This window comes from Tetrao urogallus (genome assembly GCF_951394365.1).
Source record: "Tetrao urogallus genome assembly, chromosome: 9".
NCBI lineage: Eukaryota > Metazoa > Chordata > Aves > Galliformes > Phasianidae > Tetrao > Tetrao urogallus.
In genome coordinates, this window is record NC_136822.1 from 14758565 (window position 1) to 14785259 (window position 26695).

Genomic DNA, 26695 nt, shown 5'->3' on the forward strand with positions numbered 1-26695 from the left:
GCTGAGTTTGGTGTGAGTGGAATGGGAAGTTTTCTAACAGGATCCATAGAAGTACAAAGGAGGAAACTAACATAATTTACAGTATTGGTTCTGCATGACCACCGCTGGCCCATTTTCAGAGACAGCCTCTGTTCCCCAACGCACCGCTGAGCAGATGGTGCTGTCTCTGAGGGTTTGGTCGGGTCTGGTCAGAGAAGAAAGCAAAACAACCGATGGGCAAAGGTCACAACCCACGTAGAGGTGGTTCCCAGGGTCACCGCCTACAGGAGTGTCTTCCACTGGATAGTCAGGAGGTTCTGCACCAAGAACTGCATGGAGGAAAACTAAAACAGCTCCAAAAAGCCCCATCTCAAACGTAGAAAAGTCTGACTCTGGAAGTGCTTACAAGAAGGTCGTCGTCATAGAATTTGGTTTCTATAATAACATTACCACTGCGGAGGGAAAAGAGGAGAAAGAAGAGGCGTTAGAAGAATGCACAGCAGAAACCAACTGCTCCTTTCTGTGCTGATGTCTGCCCCTGCTCCACCAGCAAGAGCTCAGAGCCAGGTGCAGGCAGTGCCGCGTCCCAGCCCTGTGCTCACTGGGGCTGAAGCATCTCCCCACCTCACTCCCATGTGGAGCAGCTCCCACCACCCCTGCAGTGCTGTCCCCCTCCTGGGCTCAGCCCCACGCAGGCTCACTGCTACCTCCTGCCCCCTTCTCTTCAGTGAATCTGAAAAGCAATGCAATTTCATTTTGATACGCTGGCTTCTAGTGCTGAGCAAGGGACTACAACCAACTTAACACGCCGTTTCCCCCAAGACATGCTTTAACACAAATATATGAGCACAGTTTACATAAACTGCACTGGTAATTTAGATTTGGGTGTGACAAAAAACACTGAGACAAATACAGAGTCTTCAGGAGTATCGGGAGGAGAGGGGCCCTCCATGTCTTAGCAGCTGAAAAAGAACAAAGCTGAGTTTTTTGGGCCACAAAGCATGTTTGGATCTGCTTGGGCCAACTATTCTCTTGCAGAACGACTTGAGGAGAGAAACACTGCCCACTGCGAGCGGACAGACTCAGGGAAAGAACAGGACACTGGAAAACCCTCAGTGTCAGTTGAGAACTGGACCCTCAGAACTCAAAGTCATGCAAATGACGTGATGTGCTGAGGCAGGCAGTGCCAACTGTCTGATGTTTCTCTATTCCTAAACTGGTGCCACCTGTACAGACCGGGAGCCACCAGTTCTGTGAGCCAAGGGCATGTGTGGCACCTACAAACTTCTGAGCAGGCAGTGCCAGGAAGCACCAACCTAATGCTAACGGTGCCTCGTGAGCCCGCTATCTCTGTGGGACGTGCTGCGAATAGAAAGCAGTGCTGGTGGTTCCCATCCCAGCGCCTTCTCTATGTGACTGGCTTTCCTCCAGATGGAACGAGAGGGAAAATGCAGGAGAGGGAGGTCTTCCAGAGGACACGGCGACCTTGCAGCGAGACTAGCTGCTCCCTATCTGCCTCGTGTTGGCACGAGGATTCCCACAGCCTTCTGTCTCTGCTGGCAATCTGCTCCTTGTGCGCTTGCCAGCACCCATCCAGCACCGCAGCAGCAGCAGCAGGGAGGGAGGCCCTTTGTCAGCGATTACAGCTTCCCTGGGGCTTTCCTCTAGGAGCCTTTTCCTTCATCCAAACAAAGCTTGTGCCCTGCCGTTCCCGCTCAGAGCAGAGCCCAGCACGAGCTGTTCTGACCTACTCAGAAGTCGACGTGCAGACTGACAAGGACTGGGCGTTTATGAGGAAAGCGCGTGAGTCCCATTATGGACTGCAGGAAAGGTGTTTTATCCCCCGATATGACTCCATGTGAGTAAATGCCTGGTTTATACTCTGATGTATAAGACACAAAGGCTGGAAAATGGTAGTGATGAAACAGGCATTAGAGCAGCTCCCATCCACTCACCGATAGCTGTGTCTGAGAATGGCCCAAACAGCTTTTTACTTTATGGGCCCACGTGGATGTAAGGAGCACTGAGTTGTAAAGCACTTTAAAACCCTTTTGCAGATCACCTTTCAAAATATGAAAGCAGCTCTAATGAGGGATCGGTTCCAGTTTCTCCACACTTTTATTGCTATATTAATGCAGATTGGATCTATGGGACCAAAGGTAACGAGGTTGGCTTAGCCCCTTTTGTCTCTCGGTGACTAACAGCAGTGAGGGTGACTCAGTTGGTAGCAGCTCCCTCTCCATTCCCACCGTGGCCCCCAGGGAAATGTCACAGCTGCTCTCAGATTCCATAAGCCCAAGGCACTCACGTTAAAACGTTAGCTGACATCATCTGTGATTCAGGTGCTGCCTCTATCAAGGACTGCCAAGTGTTTGTGGAGTTAGGAATCACAAAACCAAATTCAAAGAACCATTCTGCAAAGTAAAAACAAGATTCAGAGGCGTTGGAAAGAATTACAAATAAAATAACAAACGGTTCTTTTGCCTTTCACCTGACAAGCTGGGGGACTCCCTAAACCATCCTAACTCTACCGCCAACATTTTACATTTAAATTACTTGGTGCTGCACCAAACCCTGCCCTCCTCTTACTGCTGATACTCCTTTCTGTAATAGCTGACAGAAATGATAAAGGCATTCAGTGGAAATTCCATCACACCTATCGAGGAACAGGGAAACCACATTCCCTTCTTGCAGCCGTCCCCCAGGTCCCTTCAGACCAAGCATTACCCCAAAGACAAGGAGGTCGATGTCTATCTGCCCCTCCTCCTCCCAGATTAAGACTGGTGCTGCACTGAGGGAGATGAGAGGAGCTGTGCTGCGTGGAGGCACGCAGACAACAGGCAGTGGCACTGCTGTCCCCAAAGTAAAGCAGAGCTTCTGCGGCCCAGCCTGCAGCCTGATTCCAGGCAGCAAGAGGTGCTGCTGAGGAAGATGCACGAGTGCCCACCACGGCTGCCACCGAAATAACCTGGTTCCCAGCCTCAGGCAGCCTGGTGGATTTGTGCCCCGCGGCGTCATTACCCAGATTTTTGGCTTACATAACAAAGTGTTAATACACTTATGAAATGCCATCCCTAATGCTGCGGCCCATTAGTCCTGATAGGATGAATGCTTCAGGGTTACTCAGAAAAATTAAAATGTCTGCGTTCGACCCACTTGAGCTCCTCTGATCCCCCACCCTGGGATCCCTCCCCGCACTGCAGATGCCCACCTTCTAAACACTGCCCTTTGAAATACACTTTCTGTTCCAGTCGGAATTTTTCCATTTGTTCTGCTGAGGAAAAGTTTAACTCCCGAGACACTGCTTTGCATTTCAGGATTTTTTTAGGAACTCGAGCTGTCGAACAGATAAACAAGCATTATTTGGACACGATAAAACAAACCCAGGTGCTATCACAGTGCACTCTGAAATACTGATTGGTGCGGTACAGATCACAGCAGCGGGAGAAACACAGACACAAAGGGCTCCCCCTGCTCTGCTTTTGCATTTGTGGGAGTGAAATCTGAGATGCAGACGGGTGAAGCACCTTGCCCACAGCCAGAACTGCCCTGCTCTCTGTCTCTACTGCTCACACACACACTTCTTCAAGCCAAAACATGAGATGCAGCTTGAGCTTCTGCTTTAGGAACTGCGCAGCCCAGGGGCTGCTCTGTACACTGAGTGTCTTTCTCACTTCTTCCCTTTCAGACCACGCGTCCCCAGCAAACTATAAAGAGCTGCTTCTCAGCCCAGCAGCACTTTCAGCCACAGGCAGGAAAGTCTGTTTCAGAATTTAAGAGACAGTTTAAGAGAGAAAGTAATCAGTGACCCAAGATACCCGGGCTCTGCAGCGACGAGACACTGATAGCAGTGGCAAACCATACCTGCATTTCATATGGCTTTTTTACAGGCAAAGGGGTAAGAGAGGGGATGCTTTGCAGCAGATATTCATTTGCTGAAAGGTCCAAATCAGGAGAATATATTACAAATCTCCAAAGCCCACTGTATGTAAGTGGTGTGGTTCTACATAATCCTTCCTGTGGGTCAGAAAATGCTTTTTTCATGTAAATTTATTAGAAATAAAGCAGGGAAGGAATGCAGCTGGTGTGCACTTTATATGCCAAACTGTTCCTAAATGGAAACCCTACCCAAATGTTCCTGAGCAGACAGCAGGCTGCTGTTTAATAAAAGTAAGAGTCTATCAAACCCCAGGCAAATCCAGCTAATGTAAAACAGCTTAATGGAGTAGGACCTTGATATGAGACCAGTTGAGAGAGCAGGAGGGGTGAGGGAATGCGAGCTGCCATCCTATCCCAGGGAAAGCTCCACAGCCCGTGGTTTGCCAGCACAACAAAATGAAAAAGGAAGCTGGAAGTGCCAAGGAAGTTTTGAATTTAAAAGCGCTCTGATTTTTTGTTGTCTTTTGTTCAGCCTGGAAATCTGCACAGCACCACTCTTTGCTGCCCTCACAGGTACAGACTGCAGCCCGTTGTGAACAAACTGCCCTCTGCAGTTAAGTGTAAAGCGACATATTAAACTGTTCTGCAATTTAGTAATTACATTTCTTGTTGAGCAGGTTTGCTTTAATATTGTAAAACTACAAAAGAAAAGGTTACTTTAATAAAAGTAGGTCTGTGTAGTCTTTAAAGCCCCGACCTAAGAGATTTTAATTGATGTTTATGATATCAAGCAGAACATTTTCACTTACTTATTTTAAACTCATTTTACCTTTGTACCTCGATCCATCTCAGCCTTCTTTCCTTGCTAAGCTATTTGGGAATGGCTTTTCCCCCTCTCTGTTCCTAAGGAAAACCATCCCCTCACCCTTAACCTTTCCAGTGGCTTTTCCTAATAGCTGTTCTCTGCACCTTGTCAAGTTTGCAGTCACCTACCTAGAAGATGGATGACTGAACTGCAGGCTGCGTAAGGTCTGACCAATTCCTTGTACAACGGACATTAATCTCATGCTAGAATATGCTTTAATTCCCCAAGCTCCTCTGATGGAGGTGAGCTGCTCATTCTTTGATCAGTCGAAGTTCTGCCTTAACACTGTTTAACTTGTCCCTTTTGCCACACACCAATTCATTCCCATCCTTCTCCACATGTTCCAGATATCCTTCAAAGCACAGCACGCCAGCAGTTCTGGTGACCAAGAGGCACAGTGGCACCCAGCCCCAAATGCACAGTGCTGCCATACCTTCGTGCTCCACTCCAGGTACAGACAGATCTTCTGTTCCTTGCCAGAGGATTTTCCCTGTTTCTGCATCCCGAAGATTCATCCAGTTTCTGGTTGGGAAGCAATTAAGGAAAACAAGCTACCTATGTCCCCAAATGCAGAAGCACCTGGAATTCTTGGTGCAGCTCTAATACAGGCTACTGCACCTGAGTTTCAGTAATGTCCTCTGGTTTGCAGGAGGCCAAGGAAAAAAGTCGCGGAGCAAATAAATGCAACCCACTCTTGACCAGAATGTATGCAATGAGAGCTGCGGAGGCACAGATTCAGTTTCCACTCAGACTGAAGCTTGTTAAACTCAGTTATGAATTTTTGCCACTTCCAAAGGATAGAAGCAATGTCACTGTGGTGCAGAGAAGCACAAACACTGCTAACGATTACAGATAATTCCACACAAACAAATGCCCCTCTCCAGCATTTGAAAAATGCTAGGAAAGAAGTGCTTCCTAAAAAACATTAGAAAAACAGAATAACACTGATCACACTTGAGCTTTTGTAGTTTCTAAATATGAATATCAAAGGTTGTTCTATTGCTGTTGACCTGGTAACTGGCACTCGTGGGAATTCTCCGGCCGCTGAGCGTGAAGAGAAAAGAGACTTTTCACTCTGCATCAGTGGATTAGGCACTGAAGTACAGGCAAATATGAAACAGTCACATTTTCAAAGGAGTAATTAGCAACGATCTTAAGCCTATCCTGGAAAAATCTCCTCTGTAACAGCACTCAGGTATTTCCACATCAAAGTAAGGTGCCTGCACACCTGCAATGCTCTTCTGAATAGGGACGCAGCGCTCAGCCCTATGGCCCTATCACAGCCCCTGCTCTGCTGCTCACCTCAGTGAGGCACGGGGAGGAGCTGTGAGATCTGTGCACTGACTTCATTCTCTAACACACACTGTTTCTGGATAGGCTCACAGAGATTCTTTATATTGATCGATTTTCTTTCTGGAACTCCTGGGAAGAAACAGATGCTTCTGCAAATTCTGTGTTTCAGGGTAATGTTGTTCTTCAACCTTTCATCCCCCACTCTGTGCATATATGTAGCCTAAATTGCTCCAAAAAACGTACTTACTATCTGCCATTTGATCCACAGGAAAACAAGGAGAAGGTGGAAAGCATCATCCCTGTAGAGTCGTACATGTTGCCTTCATCTCCTGGCAGAAAGCTAACAAGCTGAAATCCCTCCCCAGGTACCAAAGCAAGGGAGACTGTGCTGTAGGCAGCAAGTCAGAGAGAAAACGAGCAGCAGTATCATGGCAGGAGAACCTGCAGAGGGGCTGGGCACGTTGTGTGGTGCTGGCTGGAAAAATCCAAGTCCCCAGCCAACACAAGCTGCAGGAACCACCTCAACTGTAACTTAAGATATCAGAAACATTAAAAAAAAGCCACCATTTTCAGATACATCTTCCCACAAACACAAAAACTAGCCAGGGTGAAACTATCTGCATACAAAGCAGTATGCCATCAATCACACGCCACGTACGAGAGAAAAATAACAAATGAGACAACCTGAGCATCTCACTGACAGATTCATTTATCTTCACAACACCCCACGATGTAAAAAGACTTGACTATTAGCAGTACAGTAATTCAGTAAATTGGGCACTTGATTACTCAAACCCTACATTATATCTAAAAAATGAGCCCCTTCAGATGCATATCCTTGCTATTTGTTAACTATCAGTAACAGTGGGAAGTAGGAGCTCCCAGGTCTGGCTGCAGGCTGAACAGTGCCAACCTGAGCAGCAGATTGTAGAAGGGCTTGGGCTGGGAGAGACCTCAAGGACCACCCAGTTCCTACTCCCTGCGTGGGCTCTCATTAGTCCAGGTTGCCAAAGCCCCCTCCAACCTGGCCCTGAGCACCTCCAGGGCTGGGGAACCACAGATCTGGGCAGCAGCACCTCACTGTCCTCTGAGTAAAGAATTTCCTCCTTACATCTAACTGAAATCTTCCCTCTTTGAGATTAAAGCCATTCCCCCTTGTCCTGCTACCATCAGGCCATGTAAAACGCTGCTCTTCCTTCTGCTGATAAACTCCCTCAAGGACTGGAAGGCTGCAGCAAGGTCTCCCCCGAGCCTTCTCTGATACATTCAGCCAGTTCTTTTTTCCCTGTAACTCAACATCATTAAAAGGGAAGAAAAGATCATCACATCTCAAACACACACACAATACTCTTCTACTGTAAAAAGAGCTTCAAGTGCAGGAGATTCACTCTTTACAAAAAAATAAATCTTTTAAAAGAAACAGAAATCTGCAGACAATTTCCTAAGTCAAAACTGAAATCATTTCTAAAACTTAGCTGCAATGGAATATAAAAAAAAAAAAAAAAAAAAAAGGCAAAACTCATCACAAGTGATTTTTTGGCAAAAGAACACCTGACAAAGCTGCAGCTGTGCTGCTTACCTGGCTAGCAGCTTATCACACTATTTCTGTCAGCTCGGACAGAAAGGCTGGTGCTGGGACACAGCCCAGAGTGAAGAAAATGGAGATCTTGAAGCAAACCCACACACACAGTTATCTTCTAATGTGTTTAATTGGTTTAAGATTCTTCGGTCCCAGCGTGAGAGATGTTGTGACTAAAAATAAAAAGCACTCCATCTTCAGGGCTGCAGCACAGACCTGCGGGCAGGGCGAAGAGGGCGTCTGGAGCACTGCTGGAAAGGGGAGAGCAAAGGAGTGCAGGTTGAACACAGCTGCTCTTTTTGGAGAGGCTCGTGCCAAGCCACCTGGCGGGAGCAACTGCAGGGCCATGCAGGTCCAGCTTTGTGAACTTAAAGTGTATTGAAGAAAAAAAGGAAGAGCTGTAGTATCTCCTTAATTCTGTTCCTTATTCTGAAATCACGGGAACACTCCCCAGCCATTACATGTTCATTCTCCTGACTTTTGGGCAATTTTTGGTAGGAAACAACGTCTGATTTAAGACTCCGGAGATCAAATACTCTTCAATCCCGAAGACAAGGAAGGATTAGGTAGAACAGCTGAAGGAAGGGAGTACTGTTGGTCTATTTATATTCCACCACCTATTGGGTCAGCAAAGTCTTACATAAAAGCTTTGTAGTAGCTGGAATTTGACTTGCTTTATATACTTGACATGAATTAACTTCCTCACAGACCTACTTTGCTTAGCCTGATGAAGGGAAATGGTTCGTGCATTTCTAAATGCAATTTCTGTTGCCTTGAATGCCTCTGATCTCAGAGCAGAAATTCCTTCCCTTTCCTATCTGTCACAGACATCGTTTCCTTCAAACAAGTCAAAATATACATACTTATCTTTAAACGTTTTAGCATTGCAAAGATTCCCATGCATTACCACACTGGTAATTAAGAATCCCCTTGAAGGAAGGGGATGAGTATAAGCAAAATTAATTATTAAAGAAACATGGAGTTAAAGGAGTTCTGGCCCAATCTCCCAGATTATTATTTATATGCTGTAATGTTGAGCACTTTTTGACTATCTGAAAGGCTGCAGAGAACAGTGGGTGTCATTTCTCCCATTACAAACCGGTCTATTTTTCATTCTGTTCCTTGCTGTCTACACCGTTCTGAAACCTTTGGAGCTGCTGCACTCTTATCTCTCACAATAAAAGCAAGCTTAATGTTCACAACCGCCCCTGGATGAGGTCTTTCATCACGTTTGCCAGTTCTTTTTGGTACAAGAAATGCAGTTCACTGCATGCCAGGTGCAAACGGGATCTCAACAATCAACTGGAAATAATGACTGTCCTACAGGACAAAAAGACAAAGAGAAGGCAGAGCTGAAAGCCCGAAACCATTCAGACTTACACCTCTGTTGCAGACCCAGAGGAGCTTCAGATCCAAACTGCTCAACCTTCACTCCTGGTTTCACGTTGCTGTGCAGAACAGCTACAGCCACACACTGCCTAATGTGGGAGAGCGTGCTGCTTTTCAAGAATGCTACAGATAAGTGAGGATCAGCCTTTAGGGCTTGCATTTTTATCAGCTGTGTTTTCCCAGAAGAACTCTCTTTACTCAGAGGTTTCAATCCAGTCTGAGGAGTAAGGACTGAAACAAATTATGCAACCTACAACTACCAAACGACAGGATTACAGAGCAGACCACCTGAACATCCTTATGCTTCTACTCCACTGATGCCATTAGTCCTCTAATCTTAACAGTCTCTAATCTCACTTTTTATTACAATTCCCAAATCCTTCTTTCAGAGAACTCTTAATTGTGTGCTTACGTTTAAGCATGTGCATGCATACCCTGCAGAATCAGGACTTAAAGTTCACTGCACACAAAAGAAAAGCAGATGTCTTTAGTGTTGAATAAACCACAAGTGTAAATGTTGGCAACGTGCTAAGAGAACAGGAGTCTCTCCCCCTAGGGTAAGGCTGAAATTCAGTGTAAAACCATATGTGAAGGAAGCAAACGGGTGCCCCTCCACTCCATCTAGTAACAGAAGGGCTCAAACAAATCACATTCCTCAACACTGCCGGAGCCCTGGGGCACAGCACTGTCACCTCTCCTGCTTTTAGACAGCAGCAGCATCCCCTCAGTTCCAGGTGAGTCAGATGGTGCTCACAACAGCTCCCCCAGGTATTTTTCATGCACCAGCCTTCCAGGAGGGACACACAAGATAGGGGTCACTGTGCTTCTCCAGAAGATGCAGGTGCTGAGGACTGGAAAGGTGCTCCATTAAATCCTCAGATGGGAGGAAGGCAATTATCCCTTCAAAACACTCTTGGCACTCCAGTACTCACTGAACCAGAGGCTGCTTCTAAAGTCTCCTGCGCAGAACAAATTGCTGCGCACCAGAAGCCAGGCAGAGACACTGATTAATGACAAAATGCAGCAAAAATCCCCAGCAACAGAGTTATCTCACAGCAAATTATGTTATCAGGGGATATACTTAACAGCTGCAGCGTTGTAACCAAAAAAAAAACCAACACAGTATCATATACTTAGTGTACTTTGTGCTACTCCTCCCTTTTTGCTAGATTCCCTCTTCCATCTTTGCTTGCAGATGCTGTCTATATGCATCCTGTACCTTCACAACATGTTTTCATCCAATATCAGATGGTCCTGGATTAAGCTGTGCTTGGCCTCTACTTGGAAAGACACTCGTACACATTACTCAACCTTACATTAATTTCACTAGAAAATTGTGCTAATAGTGCAGAATACTGCGACGTCCTATTATATTAAACAGATCTCAAATCACTTGGCAGAAACGGTCCTATAAGGCAGTCAGGTTGGTCCTGCTGTTAGGCAACAGTATTCACTGCCACATGTCACACTTCCTGTAAGAACTTGACAGAGACACTCTGCACGTGGGTAACATCCCTGCAGATGAGCCATGTCCCCAGCCTGGATGTGTTTTCTATTTGAGTGCTGCTGAGATAATATATATTAGGAGGTTTGTGTTGCGGCACGCTGTCAATACCTACAAATGCAGCATAGATCAGTCTGCAGTCACATCAGCTGCAGTGCTATTAAATGGGAGACACACACAGCCATTTCATTCCGCCTACCCTGGAAACGCAGCAAAATTGTGTGCAACATTTGCCAATAAAACATGTATGTGGATTATCCCGTTTATCATCTGTGCCTTACAAACAACTCTGGTCCAGTAAGACAATTATTATTCACTGTTTTCATCCAAATGGACAACAACAGTCATCTCTACTCCACAGCACCCCGGTGACACCACGCAGCACAGAAGGCGCAGGGTTTGCTCGCAGTTGGCTCACATCTCATGTTCACTCCTGGCAGTTTACTGTTGGACATATTCACATGCCCTAACAAAAGGAATCAGAATCAGAGTTTAGGAACTCTGAGAAGAAAGTGTCCAGCATGGGCAGGTGAGAAGACCCAGAGGGAGAACACGTTTTGTTTCTTCAGAAACAGCAATATTGCACACCAAGCCAGCCTTCCACTTCACTGACTTTTCCTCTTCTTCAAACCAAAAGAACAAGAAACAGATGCTCACACTTAAGTGTAGAGTTACAGACACACTGAGATGAAGCTCAGCCTGAAGGCAAACCACTCCTGAACTCCAAAAGAAAACAGGTAGGCTTTGAGATCTCAAACTCTAAAGGAAAAAAAAAAAGCACTCATGAGCAAGGAGCTAAGTGCTGTTTCAAGAGGGAATAACCCCAAAGTGAATCTCATGGGACTGGTTCTCCTGTTGGAGGGAGCAAGCTGCTTGGTGTGTCAGCTCTGTGACTGCTAGAAATGGGTTTTGTTTCCTGTAGAACCAGGTGCTAGCATGGTTCCAAGGCCCAGATAACAGCAGCACAGTAAAAGCGAGCTGAAGCAATGCAGTGACTTTCTGCTGCTTTTTGTTGCCTGTGTCTTTTAGGCTTCTCTTTGGCTTCTCTGAACAGGCTTGATAGAATTCCATTATAGCAGTGCCTCAGCAGGAAGAATAATGTGAGACCACATCTGGAGATCGCTTTGCATCCTAGGTAATAAAACAATCAATAACATACAAAAACTCATCATTGTTTGCAGGACCATCTCATAAGCATGACCTGCACAAAGAAAATTATTTTCTCGTTCCCAGCGCAGTAACACTGCTCCTCCCCACATTCCTTCCATTTTAAATGGATCTTGAAATTAGCATGTAAGAAAAGCCTGAGCTCACGCTAAGAAAGCTTTGAATATTAACATAATTAATGTCATCAGTAATACTTGGAGTTTGCAGAAACAGCAGGTGAATCAATGGGAATGATGTATTCATCCGAGAAAAGAATGTGACCTTTAAAATCCATAAGGCAATTTTAAGGCAGTTTCCTCGTTGCTCAACAGCAAGAATAAAGCCAAATGTAGCTAAGAGAGAGAACGTGCAGGAGAACTAAAAATGCAATTAAAGACTAATTACAGCCCTGGGACCACCGTGCAGAAGATGCCCCACCTATAGAAAGGTGTGGCAGCACACAGGGCAGCCTGAGAAGCCACCCCAAGGAGAGGCAAATAAAAGATCATTCCTGCAATTCAGATCTGCCTAGATAGAGGGTTTTGTTTGTTTGTTTGTTTGTTTTTAATCCAGAATGCTTAAAATTAAGTTAAATGCTCTAAACCCCAAAACAATTTGGAATAAAGAGTGTGCAGTTCAGCTCACCTGCTCTTCAATTCTAGCGCATCACACCATTCTCCATGCAAGTGAGCTCTGTATGGTGATTCAGCGACTGGAACAACTGCATTTTGTCTCAGCTGCTTTAGAACAGTCAATCTTCTCAACACAACGGAACTATGATGATTGCACTTCAAGGTTCTCAGCAGTAAGTGAACCAGAGGGAGTTTCATGGAAATAACTTATCAAGGGTTTCTGGTGAATAGCTTCATTCTGGTAGATGAGGCTGCAACCAGAGGAACGCACCGCCCTGCGCATCGGTGTGGCCTGCTGTTCTTCACACTCTGGATGTCCTGATGGTCACACAATGAAATTAGCTTTACTGGTATTTTGAACCTCAATGTGCCTTTTAATTTGTACCATTATTCGACTGATTCAAAATCCACATGATGTTAGTTTGCTTAGAAAGGAAAGCTGGGTTTGATTTTGTGTCAGTCTATAAGGACCTTCACATTCCTCCATGCAGGGCACAGACCTGAGTGCAGAAACAGAGGCTTCTCTGACCAAGTATTTAAATGGGATAAGCATGGCTGCTTAGCTGCTGTCCTCACACAGTTTCCTTTGAAAGACCTGTAGCCTTGTGTAAAGTGTGGAAAAAAGATCCTGAAAGGCTTTAAAAAGGCAGTTCTATACAGCACGGTTTGTGGCCAGTCAATGCCTTTATTCCTCGAAGGCCTCTGCAATAATTTCTCCACTGAGTGATGTTTATTGAAAATGGTGCAGCTGAGCACCAGCGGGCTCCCCTGCTGTTTGGTTTATCTATCCTCTGAACTCCAAGCAGCATCTCGGTCTGAAAGTGTTCCCCTGGTAAAATAAGCAACTGACAACACAAAAAGCCCAGACGACTTCCAACTGCCAGCACTAATGTTGTTATCTACGAGCTTTTTCCCCCGTTGAAGTTTCTCTCTTTTTTTCTCCTTTACCTCTTCCAGCAGAGCTCTCTATCACAGCAGCCCACTGAGTTCCAAAAGAACTACTCCTGAAAACCCACAGATTTATTAGATTCACATAATTTAGAAGCACATGTCACTTAGTGGATGCAATAACACATCAGTTGTTTCTAAGAACAGGTCTGCAGACTGGAAACTGCTGTCCGAACGAGCGGCTGGCGACCCTGCCCACAGCAGGGGGCTGGAGCTCAACGATCTTTAAGGTCCCTTCTATTCTGGGATTCCATGACTCTATCTCCAGAGGTGTTTGGCTTCCAAGTCTCATGCTTCAACAGAAGCCTGCTTCCCTCCTTAGGCAGCCAGGAGCTGTGCTCTCTGCCCAGTGGAAATTCTTACTCTGGCTCGGAAGGACTGCGCAGAAGCTGCAGTCACACTGTGCAGTGGGTGCCAGTGGTTCCCTTCACTCCACGTTTTCTTGCTTTTGGTGGTTTCTTGTTCACCCTAACTAGAAAGCAGAGCAGCTCTGAGTCACTGCCAAGCATCGCTAATGGAAGTGGGGAGCAGGAAGGAAATAAAGATGACTGGTTACAGAATTAGAAGTACTTCTTAGTGTCTAAAATGGCAGGGCAAAAAAAAACAGATGTGTGTTAGCTCTGTGAATAGCAGCAAAACGCTTCCAGCCAGAAGAACGAGCAAACCTATGAAACTTATCAACAACACCTTTGTTCATTCAGACAACATAAAAGCACCTGGAATATAGGAGAGTTACTGAGAAAAATACTGTATTTGTTTGTTTCTTTGTTCACTTTGTTCAGATGGAGTTCCTGTGAAAATGCTTTATTTCCTTTTCTATTAAGTTTGGATGCTCAAGCAAATTTTGAAGTGAAGTGCTTCAGTGAAGTCACATATGGGCCATATTTAAACTCATAGGTCGTTTCTTTGTTCATGTAAGACAAGCAATCAGCTAAGGTAAAAAAGTGACTTCTCCACTAAAAAAATTAGAGATGCCACTGACGTGCAGTTTCTAACACATCTTTATGGACCAGGCTTCCTTGCACAGGATATCATTAGGTGTAAAAGGGAGCCCAATGAATGAATGAAGACACAGCACTTTTTCATGTATTCAGGCTGTCCTCAAAACTGCTAGCTCCAGAAACTGCAGCAATAATTTTGCAAAATGTAGTCAGCACTAAATCTGGAAGGTCAGTTTTAGGACAAACGCTGTGACTGTTCCTTTCTGGCACAGACAGGCACGCACCATTTTGTACCAAGCAATCATCCATTTTCTACAGAACGACATCTGGGGACTGCAGTCCAAAAGGCTCCAATGAGCTGAACTGATATTAATTCCAAACAGCCTGATATCACTGTAACTCTATTGGAGCTCTCAGTGTCAGTTTCCTTGAATAAGAGCAGCCAGTTTTCTTTCTTCCTTGTTTTCTTTTTTTCATTACCTTTTTCCAGAGCCTCCTGGGGCAGAGCAGTCCTAGAGTACAACGCCTCTGCAAAACAGGCAAAATGTTCCAGGAGCAAGCTTTTCCTAACTGAATGTTGCTTGAAAAAGTTTCCAGTAGTTTCAGCTGGGATTGGGCAAGGATTTGGAACTCATTTTTTTTACTCACAGTGGTAATGCTTTTATAAAATCTACTAGCACATCTAGCTCAATGTTTTAGTGGGAAATCTTCCAAATTGCAGCCATCTACCTGAAGCCGAGCTTCTAAATACAAGGCTATCTTCCATTCACAAATGCCCATGCAGGAAGATGTATATCCACCTTGATGAATTTCCTCCATAGTGAAGGACATCTGAACGTTTGCTAACTCTGTCAGATGAGATTGCTCCACAACGGCCAATTTTAGAGAGAAACAGCACATCTATCAGCACAGACACACGCTGTGACTGCACAGCAGGGATCATCAGCCCGGGTCTGGCTCCCAGAAGTACTCCTGTATCTTAGCACTGCAACCCAGCACCACAGGCCAGGAATACAGGCTAATGACAGCCAGGCAGAGCCAGCACATGTCTATCAGACCTCAGAATGCTGGACCTCACCTGACATTCTGAGCCTCTTCTTTGTGCTTTGGGAGAAGCCCCCGCCCTTGTCTACTCTACCAGAGGAGTAACTCTGGAAAAACAAATTGATTACTTAGTTGAAGAGAAAGGTAAAACACCATTTCAGGAAATGAGATGTGCACATAGATGAGCCTGACATGGACCAGCTACAAACACTGCAAAAGGGAGACTGAACCTTACTTGGAGTTAGCAGAAACAAAGCCATGGGGAATTCCACCTGTTGGCGCAGAGTGCATTTTAGTTCAGCCTAGATGAGCTGCTCGGCTTTCCAACACTTGTTCTATTTATTTCTCTACTACAATCTTCTCAGTGTGACGTCTTCAGTGAGGAGATCACCACTTCCCCTATCCTGGTCAGGGAGATTAAACAACATCACACAGTGAGAAAGCAAGTGCCAGAGACTGTACTCAAAATCTGCGCTGGCTTGCCATAAAGACCTGGCATTTCAATGACTGGATAATGTAAATCTTACACTAATATTAGACTGCTGTTATGAGTAGGTATTACAAGAAAAAAATCAGATTTTCCTTTTGAAAACATATCTCTTTATCTCTATATAAAAGATTTTCCCTGAGGTTTCTTACGTTCCTGGGAGATAGGAATTTAGTGGTGGACTTAATTGTGCCTAGCTGGCATTGAGACCACAAGCTAGGGAACAAGGGGGTTGTTTTTCATTTTCATAAAGCTCAATAAATACACTGTTCACTACGAGAATGACAAGTGATATACAGGCAGAGCAAAGTCCATCTGTTTTTGAACAGACCAGTACCAGATTTTGTAGCATTTCTTTACAGGATTTGCCAGTATAACAAGGATCCCAAGAACATAATGGAAGTAATTAACCTCCCAGTTCTGTGTTCACATTCATGGGAGGCTGCTTTAGGATGAGAAACATGGGGAGAGAAAAGAGGATCACAGCTGAAACAAAAAGAGAGGATTTATTTCTCGTCAGTTGTTTGGCCACACTACAAAGCAAGCGGACACAGCAGCAATAAATTGGGGCATTTTAGCAGAAAAACTGAGCAACAATCTTAGAACCACACAGCTGAAAGCTCAAATGTGTGGCATCAGAATAGCCGTACACTTAAATAAATCTGCTTTAATTGCTTATTTTCTGTCTTTCCCCATTGTAAAACAAATGAAGATGCCATTGAAGATGCCCCTGGTAAGGCAATCAGAACATGAGCTTGTTATTACAATAACACTTTGCATAAAAGCTTCCCTTACGTTTATTAACCCAAAAGAACTCTGATTCCAAACCCATTCTTTTACTATGGCTTCCATCCTCAACAGCTCAAAGACTCTTCTGGATTTTTCTACTTGCTCTCCAAGCTGCTGAGCTGGGCTGCCTCTCCTTACCTTCACTCACTCCATTTCCAGCTGCACGCCCAGCGCTTCGGTACTGTGTGCTGCCCCATGTTCCCTGCTATGGATGGCTGCCACACCAAGTGCAGCACCACCCCGGTCACACGCACAGCATGCACTGCTTCTAGGCATCCACGCTGGTAAAGCCTCCTATTAATCATTCCTGCGCTGCCATCAATTAAGTAGCTGATTAGTGTTCACAAAGGAAGCAGTCCCGCCAGCTTGGTTACCTCTCTCAGCAGGACACTGTTTGCTCAAGAGTTTTACCGTAATCTCTGTTGGCAAAAATAAATAGATGTGTTCCACATCTATGTTCCATATATATATTTATGTAAATATTTCATCTTTTAGGGGAATCCTGTTCCTCAGTCTTCATTAAAGAAGAAAAACATCCCGGTCCTTTCAGCAGACCTACAAATTCTGTAAAATGAGGAGGAGATAGAAATCCTTCCAACTGAACTGTGTGCCCCTTTCCTGCCCCTCACAAAAACACTGCTCTGCAGGGAACTGCTGGTTAGAGAAGGTTGCATCCACGAACCTTACATGGGGCAGACTTCCCCCTTCCCTCTACCAAAGCACCTCATTAGTACAGAGCAGACAGCAGAGGGATGCACTGACATGTGAGACAGTGGAAATCTGGACAGAAACAACCAGCAGTTGTTTGCAGTACTCTTGGTTGAATCAAGTAACCTGGCCATTCAAACTCTACATCTTAAAACACAGATTTCAACACCTAATCTCCCTGCAGTCCTAATTTAGCTTGATGAGAAAAAAGCTGCAGCAAATATGCCAAGTGGCAGACTGACATTTATCGACATACTTAAACTCTGAACATGCCCTAAAGGAGATGGGTCTTCAAAAGAGAACACTTTATTTTACACCGTTCTTGTTAACCCAAGCTGAGTTAGCTATCCTCTTAGTGTCTGGGATAACTGATATATAATGCTAACTGTAAGTATAAAATTTGATACAAAGTTCAATCTTCATTCCAGATATATCAGTGGGAACTTTTCTTCCCATGAAAGTTTTAATGGAATACAGGAAATTGATTCACCCTCCCAAAATGATATGAAAGGATTCTGCTTGTTGGAGCTATAACAAGAAAGCCTTAACAAGAATCAGTGCTTCCATCTATGAAGAAAAATAACAGATCTGGAAAGCAATCTAAGAAACCTCTAGCAGCAATCCTGAGATACCAGAGCTCCTTAAATGTAAATTCCACAATCTAACAGTGCCAACAGTAAGATTACTCTTCATAACCCGTTATCTATAAAACCATAAGCTCAAAGAACTCTCAGGAGATTGTTTGGTGTTTGCCAGCATTCTTATATAATTAGTGAATGTCTGGCACAGGAAAGCAGGCAACTTTTGTACCAAGAGTTTTCATATTCAGCCATCACTTTTGCATAAGGGACAGAAGTAGTTCCTAGAAAGCCCTGCCCTGACTTTTCACATTTCTGTTAAAGCTGACGCTGCTCAGCCTCTTGTTCTCACAGGGAATGGGGAAGGAGCAGAAGCAAAACTGCCTGCAGTGCCACTCTCTAATTTGTGCTGCTGAGAGCAGATCCTGGGCCGGGGAGAATTCAGAGTCACTGTCAAGTCAGGTGCCCACCTACACAAAAGCAAAAAACTGCCATGGAACAAGGCTGTGTGCAGAAACTCCTCACAGGGAAAATCTGTAGCTCGTTCTTCACAGAGCCACGTCCTGATTTCACAGAGGTCTGTAAAAAAGGAAGAATTAATTTCTGCAAAGGACTTCAGAGGCTCAGAGGTTGTTATTTGGCCAATCTTTAGGTTCACAGTCAGCTCTCCAAAGCCCCACCAGATCAATAAAGCCTACAGCCATGATGTCTGGTAGCTCCAACCTTCCAGGAAATGAGCTTGTGAGTTTTATTCTAATTGTAAACACACAGGTGTTGACACCACCAGAATCAATAGTAAGAGGAGCACTTAATAGATTCTTGATGTCACTCAGAGAAAAGTGGGAATAAAAGGTCAAGCACTGAATTTCTCTTGCATTCATACACTGATTCTGCCTAAACCCTCCTTGTGCAGTGCAAAGAGAACTTCTGTTCCTCAATAGCTTATCAATAAAATATCAATTTTTAAAGAGTACCTCTTGCCAGCAGCTGAATTAATTAAGGGTTTGCCAATGCGCAGGAGCCAAACCAGATAAGGCCCAGAACAAATTCAGAGTTGAGCTATTCAGCCTGTATTTAACCCTTGTCTGAATGTTCTCATTCTGCATTCAGTCCAATTCCAAAGCGGCTTGATCTGCTTTGAAGTGAGTTCTGTTATTCATAACTGGCCACATCCTGGGATAAAGGTATCCAGAGCGGAAAAATTAAGCAGAAATACTTAAGCTGGAGTACATTTTTAGCATATAAAGCCTTAGATTTCATCTACACCAAAACCTTTTGCAACAGTATAGCTGGGGAAAAAAATGACAGGCACTGCTTTACTCATACAGTGGAGCTACTGCAGTTCAAACACTCCTGGCACCACAAGCTGCACACTGCCCAAGGCAGCTGGCTTAAAGACAGCGTGTATTCCCTCGGGGTGGGATTACTGCTCTGCATGCTATTCAGGAAACCAGGCCAGACAGCTGACCTTCATTTTCCAGGTGTGCTCATATGCCCTCTCTCGTAAGCACTGCTAAAAAGTGACAAAAAGGAATGAATCCTGAAAAGAAAACTCCTTTACAGAGCTTGCAAGAGAAACGACAACTGCAGCCACCAGAGAAAAGGTGAAATGAGTACTGCTGCTAGAGGACAGCTGTTAATTGGTCTATGAGGATTTGTGTTTATGACAGTGAAAGCTAACGTGCAATAGAACTAAGGCTGCAAACACAGTCGTGCTGTTTTGTTCAGCCTCACAGCAAAACTCTGACTTTCTGCACTGGAATTGCTAGAGCAGAAGACTCTTTTACTAAAGGCAAATCACCCAAAAAACTTTGGGCTTTTTTCTGAACTCTCACACTTCTAACACTGCTGTGAAATCCAATGCACAGAGCACATCCCTGGCTGCTTCAAGCCAGTGTTGTTCTGCAACCAGGGGTGCATTTAGAGACAGATCACCACAGGTTCTCTGGGAAAGCACCTCAGTATCCTTGAAATGTAATTAGAGAACCACAAGGGGATTTAATCTTGTTGAGATCTCACAGTAAAACAGTGTTTAACCCTGGCACTTATTGCTCTCCACCTAATAAACAAAATAAAAATTCCAATCAGCCAGAGGAACAACTAAGACAGGCACTTTCATGAAGTCCACCACGACAAACGCCAGTCTTGTATTTGCTGGAGTGGCACAGCATGGAAACAAGTCACCTCCTTCCTGGCTCACTTTAAATGGTTCACAGATCCATGTACAACCCACGAGACAGCACCAGCCTGAATTTCACTGCATTTGTGTAAGTTAGCCCATGTGTGCATGAGGAATGGGCATACTTGAGCCTTGCCAGCAGTACAGCCCTTACAGACAAGGCCCCCAAGAGGAAACACCAAGAACATTTCCACTGCTGACTGCCAGATTTTTCCAGGCATGAGTTGGCCGATGAATCCTAGAATTCTCAAGACCAAGGCAGGGCAGTAAGTGAGGATGTGAACGTTTGGGTGAATGCTAATGGCCCTCTAACCTCATGGGAGGAGACCACAGAAGGGGTCAGAGGTTCTTCAAGAGAAAACCAGTCACAGAAGCACCTTTTAAAGAAGATCTCCCTCCTCTGCTGTTATTGTTCAGAGCAACAAACAGTTGTCACTGACATGCAGACAAGGAGTTGACGGCTCACCTCAGGATACGTGGTATTGAAAAGACAGAAAATAAAATCACCAGCTGCTGCTCTGGACAAGAGTAAGTTATTTACAAAGTGAAAGCAGTAAATTAGCTTAATGGCAAGACCACATGCTGCGGTACAGATCAAACCATTTTTTTGTTTTCCACTTCCAGCTGACAGGATTGAGATTACTCAAGGAAATCGAGTTCATTATCTTGTCTCTTTTGAGAAAGGAAAGAAAACCTGGGGCATAGAGACCAAGAAAGGAATGAGAAAACCACCATGAAAATACAGTCAAGGGGGAATGACTGGCGGCTGCATGAGGAATGTAATCTTGTAAATGGACCAGAGTGCACTGAAAGCAGAGGCAGAGGAGAGGAATCAAGGGGGATTTAGACAGATTGAGGCAGAACTCTCAGGAAACAGGGACTCCATATCAGAATTACTGTGCTTTTTTAGGAACATACTAGAATATGAGAAGTGCTTAAATCTGCGGCGTGGATTAGTGGATTAGACAAGTTAACCATCCCAACACTGCGCAGCGTTAGACAGCATGGCTGTCTGAAAAGACAGTAAGTTGTCTGAAAAAGAGCTACAGCAAAGCACTGCCACTGCAAGCAATAAACTCCATGCCAGTGTAGATCAGAGTAGGTAGAAGATTGGATTTTGGTTCTGAACGCTGAACACTGAGGTATGAATGAGCTCCACAAGGCGCCTCTACAGATACACGGATGTGAAGTGCACTGCTGTGAGCACTGCAGAACATCACAGCACCAGGGGATTGCTGAGGTGGAGCCCTGGGCACCTTGTGCTCTAACACTGGAATCCAGATTAAAGATATTCTTGTGGGAATGCTGAAATCACTACTGAAATTACAGAGAAAACCAATGAGCTCTATTATTTCCCAGCCGTTCCTGTGGCTTTCATTGCCATTTTCATTGCTTAACTTACAGTTAAGCTCATACTGAGATTTTTGTTTTCACTTATTTTGACACCAAGTTTGTGGCTATCTATGGGATATGTTAAACAGAACTGGATAACCCTTCAGGTCCCTTCCAGTCCAAGCCCTTCTACAGTTCTGTGCTATGTCCTCAGAGTAGTTGAGATCTGATCTTAAAAAAAAAGCATATTAATATAATTTTCAGCTGAAACAACTGAATATATTGCTTCTACTGTGAAAAAAGATGCTCACCATACACGTATATGTATAACACCACATGTTAAGTAGTACAATCAGCTTTCCTTCACAAGTTGGTTACTAATCACAGTGTGGATACTGAAAAACCATACTTCCACGCAGCTGATACAAGCATTATACTTTTGCAAACATTATCTTTTGTTTCAAAATGTGTAACTTCATAAAACTCAGAAGAAAGCCTAACTGGCATTACCTGAAGCCTTTACAGGTGTGTCTACATTAAAATGTTATCTTTAGTTATTTATTTGACTGCGCACAACCTTTTCAAATACTTCCCTGCCTCCTTTTCTGCATTCACTGTTCCAGAACTGGCAAAACTGAGTGTAATGCATGCAATTTTGTTAAGCAGGGCCACTTTTCACACCTTGTTCAGCAGGAACCCAGAAGATGCCATTCCATCAACAAGCCGGGATCAAGGAGTTGCTGTGATCAGCGTGAAACATTTTCACCTGGCCTCTGGCAGACCTGTATTTACAGGAGGAAGAGGCCACAATAAAAGCAGCATGGCTGGGGGCCCTAGAGGAAGATAGCCTTGCTTCCCAGTCATCTGGGCACTGCATAGCCCCTATTTTATGTAGGTTATGGGGAGGTGATGGGACTGCCTGTGGTGAGAAGGGAGGCTTGATTCTCTTCTCTGAGGAGCAGACTAGGCTATTGAAGAGGTAAGTTCACCACCTTGCCTAGGGAACCTGTTTTATTCTGCAAGTCGTACTTCAGTTCAGGCTACTTTATAAAGGTGATGCTCTTAATTTTTATGTTTTTGTGAGTCTTGGAGCTTAAAACTCTGAAGCCCTCATTCCAAAGGCAGGATACTGACACGACTAAGGAACTTGTCTTTTCTTTCTAAGAAGATAAATGTTTCTCTACAGAAGTGGAGCTTAAGGTTGTTGTTATACTAACATGACACCGCCCCCTTTGAATGGATCACAAGGGCAAAGCATATAAAAACAACTCCTTTCTGGGGCTGCTTAAACACTGCATTTTCATTACAAGTGTAACCGTAATAACTCCTTGTGAATTAACTAGGGTGTCAGAAATGAACAGCCCAAAGTAGCTGTGGAAGCTTGCTGGCTTCTCTCCCTCTTTGTGGAAAGACTATTTTAAAAACAGTGTGCACTTGTTCCTTAAGGCTGCATGGGATTTCCAGCCACTGGCTTCCTATGTCTGGCTCGTCCTGCTGCGGGAAAATCGAGTTTCTAAGGGCATTTGCTCACTGATTCTCTTGGTGATGTGGTGCCAACGTTAAGAACTTTTTGCAAGGGGAAAGAGATGTACCTGAAGGGCATTTTCTTAAGTAAGGGAAGTTAAGTAAGCATAGACTTAACAATGCGATATTAGCAGCTCAGCAGCACTAACCTGCAATTTTAGACTTGGTGCTGCAAGGGTAACTAAACAAGGCAATGTGGGCAGAGCCATGTCTGTGGTGAGGACTTTATCACACAGGGCTGAGTACTGGAGGAGGAAGTGTGAGGCTGAGGAGAAGCTCCATGGCAGCAAGACTGAGGCTGGGAGCTCTGATGTGTGCCAGCTGCAGACAGGGCTGCTGCTCTCTGCCCTCTCCAGCTGTGTGCAACTTTTTCTACCAAATCTAACAGCTGAGCTGTTTGTAAAACTGCTAACCTGATCTACTTGCCTACCACAGGTCTTTGTTCCTTAACTTACTGCTGAAGCTGCATAAGCTTGTGTGCCTTGCTCTGACTGAAAGCAGAAGGTTGGATGGCTCATCTGAACAAGGGGTAACAAGCAGCTGAAAATGCTACTCTCAGCTCTGCACAGCTGCTGTGATAGCAGGGCGTGTAAAGAATGTAAAGGTGGATAACTTTAGAGGCTTCTTTCCTCAGCAGGAATAAAACCACACCACTTCCTGGACTGAACTTCTGGAAAAAATCATGTTAATTTCACCTGGACCTTATTAGCCTTACAATTAGAAGAACTTTTTTTTTTTCACCACCTTGTGTTCTGGGAGAGAAAGTGACTTTACTGGATTAAGCTGGGCTAGGCTGACAGGTGAGTACTCATGCACTAAAGAGTCTATTCTAAAGACTAAAATTGAAAGCCAAATGTCTAAAGCACCTCTAGAAGATCCCCCTGCATTATAAATCAGTAGTTACTTCTCGACATTCAGTCTGCAGATGGGATTGCTCTGTTTCCCCATATATGGGGACAATGGTTCTTCCTCTGACTTTTCTCTCTTCCCCTTCTTCCTACTGCAGAATGTTCTCCATTACAGAGCTAGCAGCAGTCTGTGCCAACAGAGGAACAGAAAACACGTTCATCCTTAGTGAGGCTCTCCATAAGCATCTTCACATGCACAGAGATTTTTCTTTAAGGCAATGTAAATAGCACTTTTCCCACTGCTTTTTAACATAGAATTTACTTTTGCTTCTCAAACTGGTGACTTGCAATTAACTCTGCTTGCCCAGCAGGCTGCCCCTGACCAGAAGCCTGCTATGCTTAATGAAACACCAGCTGAGCTTCTTGGATCCAAGCATGTGAAGTGAGGGGGCACGTAAGCATCTGTTTGGGTGGGTACACATTCCCCTGTAATGAGGGCAATCTTGCACTTTCTTTCTTTCACACAACAAACAGAAGGGGGAAAAAGTCAGCTGCTCTACATAACAGCCTTCTGACCAGCTACTGAGGAGATGACTTGTGCACACATGAGAGCATGCAGACTGACACACACAAATCCTCTGCCACAGAGCTACTAAGTAAAATCCCCCATGCCTCCTGTCTGGGGGAAGACAACATTGCTCCAAGTTAGTCAAGCAATTCTTTCAGTGAAGGAATGGATAAATCTAATAACACAATGCTTTAGTGCATTTTTGTTATCTCAAAGGCTGACTGCGGAAATGGCTCTTCTTGCTCTTGCCTTCTGCCTAGGCCTGTCATTCTCCCAAATATATAATATCTAGTCATGAACATAATCAACTGAAAGGCTGAATAATCTGACAGGTTCCCCATAAGTATCTTCTGTACCTAACACTGACACCCCAGTCAAACCTTACTTCAGGAAAAATCTGATAATGGAATCTTATGTTCATAGATACAACTGAAACTCCCGGCTGTCAGTGAGGATTTAGCAATGTGCAGCTGAGAGGTGGCTCCTGTTCTCATTGAAAAGTACCTCGGTTACTGGAAGGTACCTTCTGGATGGAGCCTTCCAATGGTCTTGCTGTGCATACCAGGACATCCTGCCAAACACCTGCAAACTTGACAGTAATGCCCAATGAGGATGTTGCCTCCCTCTTTTGTCTTTACTGCTGCCCTGGTGGTGATATTACAAAGATGCTGATTCTTTTTCTGTGGGTGCTTGCGATGCACTCTCAGGATGAAAAGGGAACTGCTGAGAGTACTGAGCATTACATTAAAAAAAGAAAAACAGGATTATACTGTTTGCATCAAATGTGTCCATACATGAGCTATTCCTTAAGGTGTGTGAGCAGCAAAAAAGGCTATATCTCATCCATTTACAGAACTGGTTTTTTGATGATCTACAGGAAGAAAAAAATCTCATACTTGGAACTGAACTAATGGAGTTCTGTGCTTGTTACCTGTATGTGGGAGCCCAGCAACGTGTCTCACCCTTCTGCATAGTGTTTGACTGACTAGATGGAAACAGAGCATTGGTTTGCTCTTTAACTGAGGGTCTGAACTCAAATTTCAAGCTGCCTTAATTTCCCAGTTTAGAGCTGGGGAAATACAGAAGGGTTATAGAGCTTGTAAAGTCAGAGTGCAGTGGCCTGCAGTCTTACTAACTTCATGTAAAATTTTCACTCCTGACATTCTTTCCAGATCCACTTCAACTCTGAGATGATGTGTAAGAAAGCTGAATTAGCTTCCATGCTTTTGAACAAGTGTTAGTTAAGACATAATGCTGTAGCACGTGGCAACTAATTTGTTATTGTAATAGAAGAGCTCTTGATGTACCTCCCTCCTTCTTCTGCCTAGAGCACAACACTGCTTCCAATGCTACAGGAAAGCTGCACTAACTCTAAAATACAGAAAACTGATTAGAGCTCATTCAAACTGTCTATGGGAAGAACAGCAATGCTGTTAAAAGCATGATTATTTCTCCAATGAAAGAGAACTGGGGGAGTGCTGTGATGAAGTTTTTTGGATGTTGTGAAGTGTTGTGGGTTGTGTGTTGAGGAAGAGGCAGGTATAATCAAACCTGGTAAAACTGCTCTGGTGGTGGTTGCAGATGTGCCTCATGAACTGCGTGTGATAAGCATGGAGAGCCTGTCCTGTCTTCAGCCTGCTGTAACTACAGATCATCAGAGCGGAATATCTGTTGATGCTGAAGACAATTCTGATAAGGTACTGATGAGATAAAGGTACCTCAACCACAATGACACTTAAATACCACGTATAACCTGGTTAAAGCTTTTAGGTGAAGCTGGCATCTCTGAAACAAAGACCTACCAACTCTGTCAGGGTGTGAACTTGTGCTGCAGCTTGTGTTCAGCCCTTTCTTGAGGAGCACCCAGGAAAGTGGTACCAGATCAAATCCTCAGGTTACGTAAATGAAGTCTATGTCTTCAATGGGAAGAACTTTTCCTCTTTAAAAAAAAACAAAACAAAACAAACAAACAAACAAAAAAAAAAAACAAAAAAACCAATGTACTTGAGTGGGGAGCTCCAATTTATGTCTCCCAGCTTGCACCAATGCAACTTTAAAATCAGCTAGATGCAAGTTTTGCTTTTGGATCTCTACAGAGTACGCTTCTACTACTACTAGCTTCTGGGCTGCCCTGTTCCCTCCTAGGAGGGCAGCGTCTCCTTCTAACCAGTTCAGTGATTCATCTTCCTTGTCAGCTGCAGGAAATCCAAACAAGCCAAAATCTGAGGGTGCACACAGAGGGAAAACACAGAGGAGACTTCTAAAGCCAGCTGAAGCTGCCACCTTGTCATTCCTGTCAATACTGCAATAAATAAATAAGAGAATAGTCAGGTAAAGATTGACTGACCTGACAAGAATAAACTGGAAACCCAATCTGATGGAACTTCTGTTTGGATTTGTCTGTGAGTGCTGCAACAAACCAGTCACTTTCCTATTTTAGGAAAGTAGGAAACAAGGCACAATTGTGATTTATCACAGTTCTT

General features: G+C 44.3%; 1 protein-coding gene across 1 annotated transcript in view; it reads right to left on the reverse strand.

The window, feature by feature from the left end:
* Positions 1-349: 349 nt before the first annotated feature.
* Positions 350-26695, reverse strand: part of PDE6D (phosphodiesterase 6D) — a gene marked incomplete at both ends in the record, with an annotated part of 29597 nt that continues 3251 nt past the window's right edge. Inside the window, 4 exons of the mRNA XM_079540039.1 lie at positions 350-431; positions 2288-2393; positions 3191-3316; positions 5157-5245. Of these exons, the coding sequence (XP_079396165.1) occupies positions 350-431; positions 2288-2393; positions 3191-3316; positions 5157-5245 (403 nt within the window). The remainder of the gene's footprint in view (positions 432-2287; positions 2394-3190; positions 3317-5156; positions 5246-26695) is intronic.